We start from the raw sequence: 18,362 nt of genomic DNA, 5'->3' as shown, positions 1-18,362 counted from the left end.
CCTTCGATCAGTTTTCAGTTTGGCCTCCTGGGCTTCATTCTCTTAAACTTCTCTAGTACATCTGCCACACTGTTTTCAGTTGTAAGGGTTTGAGAGGGAGAGGGAGATTATTGTCTAAAAAGCTACTCTCTGTGGGTGGAACTAAAGAGCCTGTACTTGTGCTAAGCTGCTGGAGATACTGGTATGAGTTCCTGCTACTTTGTAGAACCATGCACACTCCTGGTTCTACAGCTGCCTGGTCTTGACTTCAGTAGGAGGAGACTCATTCACTTGGGTGTATCAGAACCAGGAAAGAATGGGAGGGGAAATGACATTTTTCTTCTCCTTTTGTCTTGTGTTTTTTTCCCCCCAGTACCTTCTGTTGGCAGAGTGAAAGACAGGGGAGTCTGGCAAAAATAGTTTACAGGCTTTTTTGTCTCTATTACTTGGAGAGATGTTAATAAAATCTCCTACTATGAAGGTAGATTTGTTAATTTTCCTTTGTTTTTGAAGCTAAGTTGGATATATTTATACTTTTGATGAACTGAACCTTTTACCATTATGTAGTTTGTTTTTTTTTAAATCTCTGTTAGTATTTTTGGTCTTAAAGTCAATTTTACTTGATACTTGTGCAGCTATTATCAACTTTTCATTTGACCTGATGTCTTTTTCTGTCCTTTGATTTTGAACCTTTCTTTGTCCTTACGTTTTAGTTATGTCTTTTAAAAATCACAGAAACTATATATTTTCACCATCCATTTAACTTTTAACTAAAGAACTTACCCATTTTTTAATGTTGTTCTTGTTTGTTGTTCAGCTGCTAAGTCATGTCCAGCTTTGCAACCCATGAACGACAGTACTCCAAGCTTCCCTGTCCTTCACTATCTCCTGGAGTTGGCTTAAACTCATGTCCATTGAGTCAGTGATACCATCCAACCATCTCATCCTCTGCTGCCCCCTTCTTCTTTTGCCTTCAGTCTTCCCCAGCATCAAGGTCTTTTCCAGTGAGTTAGCTCATCACATCAGGTGGCCACAGTATTGGAGCTTCAGGATCCATACTTCCCGTGAATATTCAGGGTTGATTTCCTTTAGATTGACTGGTTTGATCTTCGTGCTGTCCAAGGGATTCTCAAGAGTCTTCTCTAACGCCACAATTTGAAAACATCAATTCTTCCATTCTCAGCCTTCTTTGTGGTCCAACTGTCACATCTGTGCGTGACTACCGGAAAAACCGTAGCTTTGACTATAAGGACCTTTGTTGGCAAAGTGATGTCTTTGCTTTTTAATATGCTGTCTAGGTTTGTCATGGCTTTTCTTCCAAGGAGCAAGTGTCTTTTTTAATTTTGTGGCTGCAGTCACCATCTGCAGTGATTTTGGAGCCCATGAAAATAAAATCTGTCACTGTTTCTGCTTTTCCCCTATTTGCCATGAAGTGATAGCATATATAAGTATATATGTATATAAATATATATATAAAAGTATGTAGTGCAAACATGGGTAGCCACTTCTCTATTTATACTGCTAGGAGGGAACTACTATAAAATGGTTGGATGTGCTTGCTTCTGGTCCTTTCCATATGCATTTATATGATGTTTGTATAACTCTTGCTTTTGTTTTAATATAAAGAAATTACATGTATTTTTGAGGCTTGCTTTTTTCCATTTCAGTATGTTTGGGGATTCTTCTGTTGGTGTTAGTACACAGAAATCCACATCATTCTTTTTCTTTTAAAGACATAGCTTAAAAAAAGTTATTTATTCATCTATTTTTGGCTGTGCTGGATCTTCTTTCCTGTGTGCAGGCTTTCTCTGTTTGCAGAGATTGTGGATTACTCTTCATTGCAGTGCTCTGGCTTCCCATTGTGATGGCTTCTCTTATTGCAGAGCGCAGGCTCTAGAGTGGGGGCTCAATAGTTGGAGCTCACAGGCTTAGTTGACCCACGGCTTGTGGGATCTTCCCAGATCAGGGATCAAACCCATATCCGCTACACTGGCAGGTGGATTCTTAACCACTGGACCACTAGCCAAGTCCCACATAATTCTTAATGATTGTGTGTGTGCTTATGTATGCTGAGTTGTGTCTGACTCTTTACAACCCCATGAATTGTAGCCCATTGGGCTCCTCTGTCCATGGAATTTTCCAGGCAACAATACTGGAGCCGGTTGATGTTTCCTACTCCGGGGGATCTTCCAGACTCAAGGGTCAAACCCACATCTCTTAAGGCTCCTGCATTGGCAGATGGATTCCTTACCACTAAGCCACCTGGGAAGCCTAATGGTTGTATAGTCTTACTTCTATATGCCACAATTTGTAGACTTATTGATAGGCACCTATATTGTTTCTGGATTTTGCATACAGTGAAGCAGTCAGCATCCTTACTAATTAAAAAAAAAATTTTACTGAGGGAAAGCATTATGTGTCAGGCACAGTTTTGTGGCACAGTGGTAAAGAATCCACCTGCCAGAGAAGATGGAGCTTCAGTTCCTGTGTTCAAAAGATCCCCTGGAGGAGGAAATGGCAACCCACTCGAATATTCTTGCATGAAAAATTCCATGGATAGAGGAGCCAGGCTGACTGCAGTCCGTGGGGTTGCAAAGAGTCGGATATGAGTGACTGACACATACAGTTTTGGATGCTAGGATTACAAAGGTAAATAGTAATCTCTGCCTTAGAGTTGCTTACAGTTATACAGATGCTACAAGAACATAAAGTAAATTGGGGATCTAGTGCTTTTCCAGCTAGAAAAATCTTTATTGCATCAGGTATTTTATGCTATTTCTTCTGAATAACTTCTCATTTGGGTCTTATTACTTTTTTAAGTTTCTAGATTCTGAAAAAAGAATTGTTGCCTCAGTGGATAGAATTTATATTCCCCAGGATATTTTGTTTATTTCTGCCTGTTGCCTGGGGTGTTACTTCCTTGACCACTTGATTAAATTCTTGCCTTAGGTTCTCTGGGGGAATTCAGACAGAGCCATGTGGGTATCTGCTTGAGATTCAGACATTTCATGGGAGACATTTTTTTCTTCTTCTAGCCATTGCTAAGTTCTGAACAGGCAGATTTCATTGTTCTCTCTTTCTGTGCCCTTTATCTTATTCACCATTGGTTTGAGGGATCATAGTTTTATGCAGGTCTTCTGAGAGATTCCATATTTCTTGGTCTTGCACCCCTTGGGTTTGGTAGAGAACTCCAAAATGAAATCCAGCCCTGATCGTTTGAATATTTCAAAGTTCCTGCGTTCATTTGATTTTTGTTTTCTTTGGAAGTATTTAGAGTATCTGCATTGTGCTAGAAATAAAATTCTGTTTAGTCTTTTTATTTATCTGGCTGTGTCGGGTCTTGGTAGCTGCACAAGGGATCTTGCGTTGTGTTGTGCAGAGTCTTTCACTGTGATGTGTGGACTCTCTAGTTGTGGCCCTCGTGCTTGGTAGCTGCAGTGTGAGCTTAGTTGTTTGGTGAATTGTGGGATCCCAGTTCCCCAACCAGGGATCAAACTCAGGCCCTTGGCAGCCCTAACCACTGGACTGAAAGAGAATTCCCAAAAATATTAACTTTAAAATAAGAGTGAACACCTTGATTTGTTGAAGGCTACCCATTTCCTAAAAGGCTACCCATTTCCTTAAAGGGGGGAAAGTTTCAATAAATAAATGTTAGAATTAAGAGCTGTAGAAGTATACTAAGGAAAGGAAGTATTTTCTTAATTTGCATGAATCAAATTCTACCGAATTTTTAAATAAGGTAAAATCATTTCAGTGCTGTGTCATCTCACCCTTTTTCATTTGAAAAAAGAAAAATGTTGTAATTGTTTAATATCGTTGGGGGAAGTAGTAATTTATTAGTGTAATGATATTAATTGATGATAACAATGATGTTACTAAGTCACTAAGTCATGTCCGACTCTTTTGCAACCCCATGGACTGTAGCCCACCAGGCTTCTCTGTCCATGGGGTTTCCCAAGCGAGAATACCTGAGTGGGTTGCCATTTCCTCCTCTAGGAGACCTTGCCAACCCAGGAATTGAACCCTCCTCTCCTGCATTGCAGGTGTATGCTTTACTGCTGTGCCATGTTAATGTGTATGATGTTCTAATTTTTTTCCATCATACCCTCCTATTGTTTATTTTCCACCTTTAGTTGATTGTTAGATAAAATTAAGAGAAAACATGTTGGGCATTTTAAGTACAGTTGCATTAGCAATCATTGTTGTATATCTCCACATTTTTAATGTTTTCCCCCCTTTAGTTTGTATTTCTTCCTACCCTAAATAAGGATTTCTACCGTTTAGTTTCTCAAAATGTCACTTTTAAATAAAATTTAACAAGATGTGAGACCTAACTCTCCAACGCCTTAGCTTGCTCCATTTTTCATCACATTTTAATATACCACACATGTACTTGTTTTTTAACTATTTATTGACTGTCTTTTCCTTCACTAGAGTTTAAGCTTTACACAACCAGGGATCTTGTCAGTTTGTCCATTGATACATTGTCATTTTTAGTATCTAAGAGGGATATATTACTTTCTTTTTTTAATTGATAATGTCAGAGTATCATTTAAATATTTTGTACCTTGGTTTCAACATGTATTAGTGTTGGATAGTACTTAACACAAACCCATTAGTTTAGAAGCTGAGCCGTTTTCTGAATGAATGAACTTTTTAGGATGCTGTTTAAAATAGTCTTTTTTTTGTTTGTTTGTTCAGAGTATTTCACTGAGTGTGGTATTCCTCAACTTGAACAGTGTTGTTCACTATCAAACAACTATAGTGGTACTTTTTTAATACAGTAATACCCATCATCCTCAGCTGTCTGAAAAAGCAAAAACTTGAACTAATATATAAAGCACTAGGATTGATGAAAATGATCAGGAGCCAAAGAGGCAAAGATGGCCTCATTGGGATGAAACTTCATGGCTTAGGACCATGCTTCACAATGTGGTCTGTGGACCTGTTAATTACTGGGCTGTGCTTTTCATTTTTATGAGGACTTGGTAAACTTGTTCCTAATTTCTCCAGTTAGTCTCAACAAGGAAGTATAGTCTGGTTTAAGAGCAAACGAAGCAACAAATGTTAGTCAGTGTTAATGCCATCACTGAAGATTAGTTGACATGTGTTATACCAAAAAAAAAATGTAATGTAGTCACCAAAATAAGTAAACCTTTTTGCTTGGTAAGGGAGGTTGTGGCTCCAAAGTAGAAAACAGCAAGTAAAAAAAAAAAAAAAGAAAACAGCAAGTAAAAGAGAAAGAAAGAGAATGTCTGTGCTTAGAGGTTAAGTATTAATGACAAGTTACTGATAATCAAAGAGCAGATGACAGTTTAAAATGTGAGAACTGGGGCTATCAAGCTACTCTAACTATATGCTGAAGGGTCAGGTGGGCTTGTAGACCTCACTGTTGTCTGAGGCTGTCACAATAATCATTATTAACAGGTTAAATTATTTTCAGTACACATAATGTCAGGGATCCGTATTAGAGTTTAGAGTTTTACTACTTTCATTTAAAATTTTTTGATATTTAAAAGTATTCATTTTTATCCATTATATATCATTCCCTGGTCATTCCAGGGAAGTACATGGCATATTCAAACTTGGTTTAACATTATGGGTCTATACTGGGACGGGCATTGATAATATCAGTTGGGGAAAATGGAACAGGGCTGATTAGAATATATAGCGATTACTGTTTTGTTGTGTGTGTGTGTGTGTGTGTGTGTGTGTGTGTGTTTTGCCATGCTGCACTGCATGCAGGATCTTAGTTCCCTGATGAGAGAGTCAGCCTGTGCCCCCTGCAGTAGAAGCATGGAGTGCTAACCACTGGACTGCCAGGAAGTTCTCACAGCAATTGCGGTGGTTTTTTTTTTCCATTTAAAAGAAAATACTATTTTTGATGGTACCGGATCTTCATCCCTGTGCACGGACTTTCTCTAGTTGTGCGAGTGGGGGCGCTTTGTTGCTGTGTGTGAGCTTCTCGTGGCTGTGGCTTCTCTTGTTGCGGAGCTCAGGCTCAGTAGTTGTGGCCTGAGGGCTTAGTTGCTCTGGCAGCATGTAGAATCTTCCTGGACCAGGGGTCAAACCCATGTCCCCTACATTGTCAGGTGGACTCCTACCTACTGTACCAACAGGGAAGTCCTGATTACAGTTTTTTACTCTATTGTATAAAAACTGTGGCTTGAGCTTTTCAAAGGCTTTAAGTCTCATAAAGCCAAAAGTAATTATGTATCTGTTTTATTCTTTTGGGCTTTTTCTGTCCTACACTTGACCTTTGGTGTGAAACAGCTGCTGTAGTGATTCTTGGAGTGGTGGTAGTGGAGAAGAGGGGGTGTTAAGCTCCTGGGCCGCCTTTTCATGTTACACAAATACTTTCCTGGACCCCGGGAGTAAGCCCCAGTTCTAAGGGAGAGTAAATCTCAAGAATAATTCCTCACAGTGCTGAAGTGGGAAAAAGTTTTAGGAACTGAACTTCTGTCACTCTGTCTTGAGTGCAGGGTGACACATCCTAGCTGTTGCAGTAGTCTGGAGTTTCTCAACCATAGTATTATGACATATGGGAATGTCATTCCGTTGCGTGGTGCTTCCCAGTGTCTTGTCGTTGACAATAGTTAACTCCAAAATTGGTCAGTGGTCTTCTTACCCCCAAAGTTGTAAATTACGGTGGATTCATATCACTTTGATTCATTTGTATTCATAAGGAAAGAGAGAAAGGAAGGTGCTGTCTAGACTATAGAGCCACTGGCCAGTTCTGAAAGCGTTAAATCATTTTTTTTTTCCACCGTATTTAGATATATCAGGATCTTTCACACTGGGTGTATAAACCGTTTGGATCTCTTAGAAGAGCTCAAACTCCTCTGAGTTTTCTAGACTTGAGCTAACACACGTGAGGGCTAGATAGAATTTTCAGGTTATTCTAGATTTGGGATGCTCTCAAACATTTAGATTGTGGGCCTGCCTGGTCTTTCTGCCTTGGAGCACAGGTGTGCTTCTGTTTTATGCAGTCTGGGAATAAAGTGCATATTTACAGATCGACTGAGATCATGCATTATGGGGTAGGTGTTAAATATTGAGAGAAGAATCATTTTAGGCATATTAAGTTTACTCAGAAAATTAATTTTTACTCTTCAAGTAGTTCTGATACTTAACAGTTAGGGAAATCAGACCTTTATTAACAATTTTGAATGCGTATATTCCTCCCTACTTTAACATATCTGAAATCAAGATATGTCAGTGGAGTGTTGTCGTTTAATTGGTAGCTGTTTTCTTTTCTTAGTGTCACATAAAATAATACAATTGATGGTGTGTCTTAGATTCAGAGAACCATGATACATTTGTAATACGTGTAATTACTTTTCTCGTACCTCTCCGATTCAGGAAGAGACAGGGTGATATTTGGCTGTGAACCTTTGGAACTGTTAATTTTTCAGCCCCCTTCAGCTCCCAATGGTTTGTGGGTAGTTCTGCTTCTTTAGTTACCTTCTGCAGATATTTTCCAGTTATCTCCCGTTACCTCAGTTCGAGGCTGTTATTTTACCTCTGCCTAGAGAAATAGCCAGTGTTGCCCTGATGGTCTAATGAGCTGGTATTTTGCTAGAGTTCAATCCTAACACAAGTATTTCACATCTACTTTTAACACTTAGTCTTCAAAGTCAGGAGGTGAATGCTTCCTCATGTGATAATAGCTTTCTGTTGATGTTGCTTGGTATGATTTCTAAACAGTTATACTAGTTCTTCATATCCTGGAGTATGAATTTTCATTTATTTTTATATTGAACTCTTTAAGTCCTCCTTTTTTAGCTTCTTTGCTCATAGTCAGGGTTCTTAGAACCAGTTTTTTAGAAGAGCCAGAGGACCATTGGGGAAACTGTTGGCTTACTCAAAAACACTTCCTGCCTTCTCTAATGAATTATTGTTCTGGGAAGGATACACCTAAGAGTGAATTCCCTGTTTTTATGAACCTACCAAATACACTGTTTGACCTTCTACCTTATCTTTTTTTTTTTAGTACACGGGTGAATCATTAGTTTTTATTAGGGTGCTTAGTAAGTACTCATTAACACCTCTCCCCCACGTTAGTCCTGTTTTGTCTTTCTACTGCAGAAATATGAATGTGCAAGGTAGTTTATTGCCTGGTAGCAGAGACTGCTAAGGGACTGGCATGGCTTGTCTTTTAACGTAGTGACTCCACCCCCTCTGTGAAAAACATGCACCAGCTAATGTCTTGAAATGTTTGGAAAAACATGCGATGTTTGAAAGAACAAACACTTAAAATCCCTTGTAATTCCAGAGTTGAATGGTTCTCATTTGAGTTTGCAGGCAAAGTATTGGCCCCAGCGGCAGTCGTCTGAAATCTTGGCTAGAATTGGAGATTCCAGATTGGAGATTCTTCCAAATGACACGTGGTTATTGGCAGGAGGCCCTAACCTATCCTGCTGACCTCTGAATTGGGTTGTTCACAGTATGGCAAGTGATTCTAGAGAGAACAACCAAGACATAAATCACAATCTTTTATAACCTAATCTTGGGAGTGACATACCTTCCTTTCTGCTGTATTGTATTGGTTACACTGACCAACTCTGGTACTGTGTGGGAGGATGTGACTACCAGGAAGCAGTTACTTGGAGATTCTCTTGGAGTTTGGCTACCACAGGCCCCTTTCTTTGTGGACATACAAGTAGTAGTATTACTGCTACTGCTAAGTCACTTCAGTCGTGTCCGACCCTGTGCGACCCCATAGACGGCAGCCCACCAGGCTCCCCCGTCCCTGGGATTCTCCAGGCAAGAACACTGGAGTGGGTTGCCATTTCCTTCTCCAATGCATGAAAGTGAAAAGTGAAAGGGAAGTCACTCAGTCGTGTCCGACCCTCAGAGACCCCATAGACTGCAGCCTTCCAGGCTCCTCCATCCATGGGATTTTCCAGGCAAGAGTACTGGAGTGGGGTGCCATTGCCTTCTCCGAGTAGTAGTATTGGGGTAGGAAGAACTTTTCTTTTTCTTCAGCACTGGTCATGTTGTCTTTTAGGGATAATTACACCAAGGCAATTCTTCTTAGCTTGCCTTTGTATCCTGTTTCTTTTGGTAGCTGGTTATGCAAGTTGACGACCTTTTGTATCCTGATTCGTGGACAAGGGCTGTCTTCCCTGTTTTATATGAAGTTCTCAAGGTCTGGAGGATTTCCACAGCATTGTTTCCCAAACTGTGGTCATTGAAACAAGACTTGCCCAAGATGCCCTACACTGAGAGGATTCCATTACTTTGGAAACCTGTATGTTATCTTCCTCCCCTTAGAGAATCGTCATGCAAGTTAGTATATCAGACGTCTTAGAATTCCTGCTTTAAAAAAAAAGCAAAACCTTTTTTTTTTTCACTCTAGTTTTTTTGAAAATTGACTTAATCACAAAACCTACAGGATTTGTTGACTTTAATTGAAAGTGAAAAGTGTTAAACGCACAGTCCTGTCCGATTCTTTACAACCCCATGAACTATATGTAGCCTGCCAGGCCCCTCTGTTCCTGGGATTTCCCAGGCAGGAGTGCTGGAGTGGGTTGCCGTTTCCTTCTCCAGGGGATCTTCCTGACCCAGGGATCAAACCCAGGTCTCCTGCACTGCAGGCAGAGTCTTTAGTCTTGAGCCACCAGGGAAGCCCCTGTTAAGTAAATTAAAAACCCTCTTCTACATAGACACTTTTCACAAATATATTCCCTCTTTATTCAAAACATTGTTTAGGCAGCTTTATTTCTAAGTTTTCGATAATTAAAAATTTTCTAAACTAATTTTCAGTTTGTAATTTTGCGTTTTGGAAGGCAACTGAGATCAGAAACTGCAGTTAATATCTTATTTTCTTTGTTGCTAGCAATTTTGGTATTGTACCATTTGAGGAAAAGTTTTCACTTTTGCCAAGTAAAAGAGCCATTGAGTCTCAACAAAAAAGGGAGGAGTTCTCTAATCGCTAGAGGTGTTAGATGTTGGTAGGCTTATTGAAAGATGTTATGAATTGAAAAGATCTAGAAAACTACAAACATTGATATATTGATAGTGATATTCCACTATTTTGAAAAATCAGAAACTAGTTTTTAAGTAGAGTTGTTTGAAGTTCTGAATAGGAATCCATGCTTGTGTGCTTGCTTTTTTTTCTTTCCTGAACACTTACTATGTACACTTTTATTTATTTTTAAACAAACTTGTAATTAGTGGCTGTGCTGGGTCTTCATTGCTGCGCTCAGGCTCTCTCTCGTGGTGCTCAGGCTTCTCATTTTGGTGGATTGTCCTGTGGAGCATGGGCTCTAGGGTGCACAGGCTCAGTAGTTGTGGCACATGGGCTTAGTTGCCCCACAGCATGTGGGATCTCCCTGGGGCAGGGATCAAAACCCATGTTCTCTGCATTGGCAGGCTGATTCTTAACCACTGGACCACCAAGGAAATCCTGCTTGTGTACTTTAATCCAAAAAAAAGATATTCACTAAGAATCTTTATAATGTTGCATGCACTTCTAATAACGGTTATTTTGCTTTTAAACCCATAAATTATGGACCGTTGTGGTTTTTATTTTGCTTTGTTGTGTCCTGAAAAAGAATGTCGAGTGATAATAATAAGGGAAGAATTGAACAATAAAAGCTATACAAAATAGAATGCAAATACATAGCCATTTCAGGGCATCTAATGTGTGAAAAAAATAACTTTATGTAATCTCAGGCTCTGGTATATTCTGGTGTTGAAAGATTAAATTATATGTGGATGATACTGTTTTAAGAAGACAAATAGCTGAAAATTTAAATTATTTTAAACTTTTTCAAAAGACGTTTTCTATAGTTCTTCTGGAAAACCTATTTGTCTGAAATGATGCATTCTTTAAGAGTTATGGAAAACTATGATTTTTATCATTGAAAACCAGTAAAGGAAGCCCTGCTAAAACTTTTAAGCATTTATAACCTTATAACTTGGTAACTATCTTATAGCATCAATGGTTACAAATATATTTAGAAATAATAATTGTGAATTATAGGAAAGCAGTAAAAAATGTGAGAGTCAGGCATGTAAAATATATAGATGTAAGGGGTTTATAAAGGAAAAGGCACGAGCATTTGGAGGAAATTTAATCAAGGATTTCAGACTTTATGACTACAAGGATATTATGTTGTAAGAAAAAAAAAGTACAAAGTTATTAATGATACTTTTTTTTTTTTTTTTTTTTTTTAGAAACGACTACAGAAAGAACTGTTGGCTTTGCAAAATGACCCACCTCCTGGAATGACTTTAAATGAAAAGAGTGTTCAAAATTCAATTACACAGTAAGTATTTTAAGTTTTAAAGTACTTGTTTTTCTTTTGTTATCAATGTAAGTATGAATATATACTCATTTTAAAAATACAGAATTATTTTCTGTGTGTCAGAATTATTTTCATATTTTATCTGATTCTCTCCCACTGAGAAGTAAATACAGTAAACATATCTTATTCTGTGCATTTAAAAACACAGTTTTGTTTTATGAAAGTTTCCTGCTGATGAAGTAGCGTGTTAAAAACTTTAGCCTGACTTTGTTAGGGAGTATTCTTCACCTGTGATAGAGTAGTTTGGTATGAGGTTATTTATCAGATTTTTCAAAAACATTTGAGGCTCTGAAGTGAACTTTAGCCACCTGATGCGAAGAGCTGACTCATTTGAAAAGACCCTGGTGCTGGGAAAGATTGAGGGCAGAAGGAGAAGGGGATGACAGAGAATGAAATGGTTGGATGGCATCACCGACTTGATGGACATGGGTTTGGGTGGACTGCAGGAGTTGGTGATGGACAGGGAGGCCTGGTGTGCTATGGTTCATGGGGTCATGAGGAGTTGGACACAACTGAGCGATTGAACTGAAGTGAATAAACTGTCAAGAGGCGCACCTCTGTCCTTGTCCCCTGAACATACAGCATGGTTGCTTTCTTTATAGCAGCGTTAGCTAAGAGAATGTCACACCCTCAGCATTCTCATTTGATAAATTAGAGACTTGCATGAGGATGAAATGTGAAGGGTAGGAGAAGGACACAGAAGTATCCTCTGATTCAGCTCCTTCCTTGGGAGTGGAGCAGAAGTTTCTTCCCAGATATGTGCCAAGAATAGTAGAGAGATACAGGTTCCTTTACAATGAGCATTTTAAAAAGAGAGCATTCCCCCTCTTGAAAATGAGCATTTGAATTAGTTTGAAATGTTTTTGAAAGTATCATCCTAAGATTTCACAACTGACTATTTGGTCTGTCCTTACCACTCCTTTGATTTAACAGTTCCATTGGAAAAAGGTAAATGTAGTAAAATGGGAGATTTTTAAGTAATTGACTCTGTCCTTAAAAAAGAAAGGAAGAAACCCTAAAATGAAAAGGGGTATAAGCCAACAAGATAAAAATTTCCTGTAAACCAACTTGTAGAACAAATTGAACAATTCAAATATTTAGTGATACAGAGACCAGAGAGCAGGAATAACCAAAACTCACACAACAGGGACATACTTATTTTCAGAAGAAACAATTTTTGGTTACCTTTGACCATGACATTTGGAGTCAGTGATTAAGACAGGAGTTAAGCTTTAAGAACAGTATTATTAAGAAAGGATCTTTTGAATGAAGTGAATTGCAAACCAAATATTAATCTAGTTAAAAGAGATGCATGTAATTAACAGGAAATAAACACTAATTTTAAAATAATATACTTTTTCTGTTGAGTTCTTTAGTTTCTTTAATCAGGGCAGGGCAGAAGCTGAAACAAAAGATAGATATTAGAGGAATCAGAGATAGGCGAAAGAGCAATGTTTTGATATAACTTCTAACCTAGTTTGAAAAAACTATGGAGGGAATTCCTTGGCTGTCTGGTGGTTAAGACTTTACAACTCTCAACTGCTAGGGCCCAGTTTCAGTCCCTGGACTGGGAACTTAAGATCCCATAGGCTGCGCAATGTGGCCAAAAAGAAAAAAAAAATTGTTGAAGTGGGATCATATGAAGTGGGGGATATGGGTAAGGAAGATGAAGTAAGCCCATTATGCTTTATGGAAGACAGTTTGGTAGCATGTATTAAGACCTTAAAAATATTAGAATCATGTTCTCTGACCTAATATGCTATCCTTTGACCTCTATGCTCTCCTAAGGAAGGAACAGAGATACTAAAAGATCGACTTAGATCTGTTGTGGTCTCTCAATGAAATGGCACCCCTTGAGTTAAGAGTCCATAGTCATCATGTAAGGCAAAAATTTTATATAGTCATAATTGCCTTTGAAAACTCTTGAGAGAGGCTGTATTGGTATATATCCTATCTTAATATATCCAGCAAAGCTAATTTTCCCTTCATTTATTTGTCTTTTTCTGTCTGACTTCACTTAGTATGATAATCTTTAGGTCTTTAGGTCCATCCATATTGCTACAAATGGCAATATTTCATTCCTTTTTGTGGCTGAATAATATTCCATTGTATACATGTACCACATCTTTATTTTTTGATTTTTTTTTGATTGAAGTATAGTTGATTTATAATATTGTGCCAATCTCTGCCGTACAGCACAATGAATCAGTTACACACATATATATATCATTTTTTAGTATTATTTTCCATTCTGATTTATCACAGATATTGAGTATAGTTCCCTGTACTGTACTTTAGGACCCTGTTGCTTATCCATTCTGAATGTAACAGTTTGCATCTGCCAACCCCAGATTCCCAGTCCCTCTCTCCCTCCCCCACCATGTCTGTGCTCTTTATCTATGAGTCTGTTTCTGTTTCATAGATAAGTTCACTTGTGCCGTATTTTAGATTCCACATATAAGTGATACCATGTGGTATCTGTCTTTCTGACTTACTTCACTTAGTATGAAAGTGAAAGTGTTAGTCACTCAGTCACTCATCTGACTCTTTGCGATTCCATGAACTGTGGTCTCTCAGGCTCCTCTGTCCATGGAGTTCTCCAGGCAAGAATACTGGAGTGGGTTGCCATTCCCTTCTCCAGGGGATTGTCCCAACCCAGGTATCGAACCTGGGTCTCCTGCACTGGGGCCTGGTTCTTTACCATCTGAGCCACCAGGGAAGCCCATGATAATCTCTGGTTGTATCCATGTTGCTGCAGATGGCACCATCTTGTTTTTATTTATGCCTGAATAGGATTCCGTTGCATGCGTGGACCACATCTTTATCCATTCAGCTGCCGATGGACATCCAGGTTGTTTCTGTGTTTTGGCTGTTGTGAGCAGTGCTGCTGTGAACATAGTGGTTCATGTATCTTTTTGAATAATGGTTTTGTCCAGGTATATTCCCCAGAGTGGGATTGCTGGATCCTATAGTAATCCTGTTTTTAGTTTGTGCAGAACCTCCATGCTTTTTTCCAAAGTGGCTTTACCAAATTACATTCCCACCAACAGTGTAGGAGGTATGTATAGATGATATACCACATCATCTTTATTCATTGGTCTGTCGATAGGCTTCGAGGTTACTTCCATGTTTTGGATGTTGTGAATAGTGCTGCTATGAACATTGGGATGCATTTATCTTTTTTGAGTTAGAGTTTTAATCTTTTCTAGCTACTTGCCCAGGAGCGAGATTGCTGAATCTGGTAGTTCTTTTTTTAGTTTTTTAAGGAAACTAAACTTCATACTATTTCCTTAGTGGCTGTACCGATTTACATTCCCAGAAATAGTTTAAGAGAATTCCCTTTTCTCCACACCCAACATTTCTTATTTGTAAACTTTTTGATGATGGCCCTTCTGGCTTGTATGAGGTGACATCTTATTATAATTTTGATTTCCTTTTTTCTAATAATTGGCAATTTGGAGCATCTTTTCATGTTCCTTTTCATCTGTGTGTCTTCCTTGAAGAAGTGTTTATTTAGGTCTTTGCGTATCTTTTGATTGCTTTTTTTGCGGAAGGAAGTTAAACCCCCGTCAGTCTCATTGCTTTTTTGCTGGGGGCGGGGGGCACGGACGTGGTGCAGTTAAGCCCCTGGCAGTCTCATTGTTTGCAAATATTTTCTCCCAGCCCATAGGTTGTCTTATTTTGTTAATGGTTTCCTTTGCTGTGCAAAAGCTTGTAAGTTTGATTAGGAGGAATGACCTGGTTTTTATTAAAGATAGTAGGTTTTTTGTTTTTGTCTTTTTAATGCAGTTTTTGCATTGCATTTTATTTACTATGTACTGGTTCTGGTGTTAGGAATATACTAAATTTTTTGCATATGCAATATCATTTATCTTTCTAACAAAACTTTAAGGTGACTTTTTTATTAACTTTAACAATTTTTTTATAATAACTATTTTAGAATTTAAGTACTTAAAACAGAAGAGCGTACTGAGGGCCACACAGCTAACTAAGGGACTGTCTAATTTTGCTGTAAAATACTGCCTCTTGAGTCTGTGGTCATATCTTTTCTATCTTTACATATCATGTAAAGTATTCAGCATGCCTTCTGAGAATGAATAGTCATGCTTTTAAGGATCTCTATGTGTTCCAACCTGGTTACTTTCAGAGAGTAGCCACACTTACTATTTTATATATTCCTGAGTTTGAGTGAACTCCTGGAGTTGGTGATGGACAGGGAGGCCTGACGTGCTGTGATTCATGGGGTCGCAAAGAGTCGGACACGACTGAGCAACTGAACTGAAGTCCATAATATGTGAGGTGCTCAATAGTAGCCCAGCAGTGTATCCTCAACCTTCTTTTTGCTTCCCTGTATTTAATATAATAAATTTTTATACCTGAAAAGTATAGGATTTAAGGAATTGACCAGGTATACAGTAATTATAAGTGGCATGGTTGTAATTAGAAACTCAGATTTTTACTTCTAAAATCTGCCCTGTCATGTATGTTGTAATAAACTGTGTTCCTCTTTTTTTAAAATAATTGGAGATAGTGTGCAGTATATTATTATAAACAGATTTATATTCATGATTATTATATATGAAAAGTAAGCTTATATAGATGCCATAGAAATCTATTCTGGGGTTTTTTTTAATTTATTTATTTTAATTGGAGGCTAATTACTTTACAATATTGTATTGGTTTTGCCATACATCAACATGGAACCGCCACGGGTGTACACGTGCTCCCACCTCCCTCCCTGTACCATCCCTCTGGGTTGTTCCAGTGCACCAGCCCCAAGCACCCTGTATCCTGCATCGAACCTGGACTGGCGATTCGTTTCTTATATTATACATGTTTCAGTGCCATTCTCCCAAATCATCCCACCCTCTCCTTCTCCCACAGAGTCCAAAAGACTGTTTTATACATCTGTGTCTCTTTTGCTGTCTTGCATACAGGGTTATCATTACCATCTTTCTAAATTTATTCTGGGTTTTATTAAACGGTTGAAACATAATGAGAGACAAAGGAAAGGCCTTTTAGAGCCTTGAGTAGCCATCAGAGTAAGTGGACTGATGGCAGCTTAGCTTCCTTTTTCCTGGTTAGCTGTCTCTGGAATACTCATGAGAAAATTGATCTGACAGCTGCTGTAGTCATTGCTGACATCAACTTCTCTCAAACTAATAGCTTCTAAAATAATTGATATCAGGAAAGCAGTTGATTAGCTTGACTTTATCTATAAAATCTTTTCCATAATTGTAGAGATGGTCTGAAAAAATAAGGTACCATAAATTGAGTAAGAAGAGTGTAGACTTTGGTGTCAGTACACCGAAGTTGAGTTTTATTTTATTTTTTTCCGGACCTGAGTTAAAACTTGGCTCTGTCCTTTTTAGCTGTCTGACCTTGGTCTAGTTTTTTAACCCAGGAGTGTCAGAGAAGGGAATAGGGCCAGGAGTGTTAGTTACTACCTACTCCTGTTGGGAGGATGAAGTGTGTTGTTACACATGGGTGACTCCTGTCCCATTGCCTGGCATAGATGCGTATCTGGTGTTCTTTTTCCTCCTCACCCCAGTCCTTTATAACTGAAGTTAAATTTTTTTTTTCTATTCTAGGTGGATTGTAGACATGGAAGGTGCACCAGGTACCTTATATGAAGGGGAAAAATTTCAACTTCTATTTAAGTTTAGTAGTCGATATCCTTTTGACTCTCCTCAGGTAACTGTTTTGCTTTTTTAATTTTTATTGTATTTTTAGATTATAGACAAATGCCAAATTTGTGATTTTTGACTAAGTAAAAACTTATAATCATTACAATTATATTAAGTAGATTTGTTTCTTTATCTTATTTGTAATATAGTCGAGGTCATATGGACAATTTACTGTATTGAGATTTACTGTATTGAGATTAGGCTTTGCTGCTTTTGTACTTCTAAAAACTTAAGACTATTTCTGATCCATTCATGTTAAGTAGACCAAAGGGCATAAATCTAACCCCTAGGCCCACAGGTTTTGCGAGAACTTCGCATTTTGGAGTAGCTGGAGCCATGTCTTTCTAGATAAGATGATGATATTGATAGAATGACATCATTAAGAGGCAAGTGCTGTTTTGAAAGGAGCACTTCTTTGATTTCTCATTGCCGTGCTGTCTCTTGTAGCCTTTCAATACTGCAAGGGCAAAATATTAAGATATTAAATATCTAGACATCAGCCCCAAATTTGATCATTTTAGTGTGAAGCACTGTCAGTTTAGTTAATGTCTGAAAACTTGGACAAAGGGTAGTGGTGGTAGATAAAAATTTTTGAGAGCTGTTTAACTGTGGTAAATGATTAATCCTTGGAGGTTAGAGAAAAGGAGAATTTAGGATGAATTCCAGCTTTCTGGGTTGGTAAGATGGATAATGAGTTACTTGTAGCTAAATGATAAGACAGTGACTAATTCTGTGTAGCACTGCTAGGTGATCAGGTGTTGTAGATCATGAAATTTCCCAAATTACCTGAAATTCAGTGTGTTAGGTGCTGCTGCTGCTGCTAAGTCGCTTCAGTCGTGTCCGACTGTGCAACCCCATAGATGGCAGCCCACCAGGCTCCTCCATCCCTGGGATTCTCCAGGCAAGAACACTGGAGTGGGTTGCCATTTCCTTCTCCAGTGCATGAAAGTGAAAAGTGAAAGTGAAGTCGTGTCCGACTCTTAGTGACCCCATGGACTGCAGCCTACCAGGCTCCTCCGTCCATGGGATTTTCCAGGCTAGAGTACTGGAGTGGGGTGCCATTGCCTTCTCCGTGTTAAGTGCTAAAATATGCTATTTTTGAGGAAATTCATATTTTATTGCTACTTTTAAGTTGTTGTTCACTTGCTAGGTCTTGTCCTACTTTTTGCAACCCCATGAACTGCAGCATGCCGGGCTTCCCTGTCCTTCCCTATCTCCCAGAGTTTGCTCAAGCTCATCTCCATTGAGTCAATGATGCCATCAAACTATCTTCTCTCTCCTCACCCCCTTCTCCTCCTGCCCTCAATCTTTCGCAGCATCAGGGTCTTTTCCAATGTGGCCAAAGTACTGGAGTTTCAACTTCACCATCAGTCCTTCCAAT

The 18,362-nt window shown here is 38.6% G+C and overlaps 1 protein-coding gene across 6 annotated transcripts in view; it reads left to right on the top strand.

Annotated features, from left to right (window-relative positions):
* The window catches only part of UBE2W (ubiquitin conjugating enzyme E2 W), a 119,490-nt gene that overhangs the window by 47,777 nt on the left and 53,351 nt on the right, over positions 1-18,362 (top strand). For all 6 annotated transcript variants that reach the window (XM_061439017.1, XM_061439015.1, XM_061439013.1 and 3 more), the window contains 2 exons: positions 11,164-11,255; positions 16,886-16,988. In XM_061439017.1, coding sequence (XP_061295001.1) covers positions 11,164-11,255; positions 16,886-16,988 — 195 coding nt within the window. The remainder of the gene's footprint in view (positions 1-11,163; positions 11,256-16,885; positions 16,989-18,362) is intronic.

The sequence above is a fragment of the Bos javanicus genome, chromosome 14 (assembly GCF_032452875.1).
Source record: "Bos javanicus breed banteng chromosome 14, ARS-OSU_banteng_1.0, whole genome shotgun sequence".
In the NCBI taxonomy this organism is placed as follows: domain Eukaryota; kingdom Metazoa; phylum Chordata; class Mammalia; order Artiodactyla; family Bovidae; genus Bos; species Bos javanicus.
The sequence above is the reverse complement of the archived record's forward strand: the minus strand, read 5'-3'. Positions and strand labels throughout refer to the sequence as shown.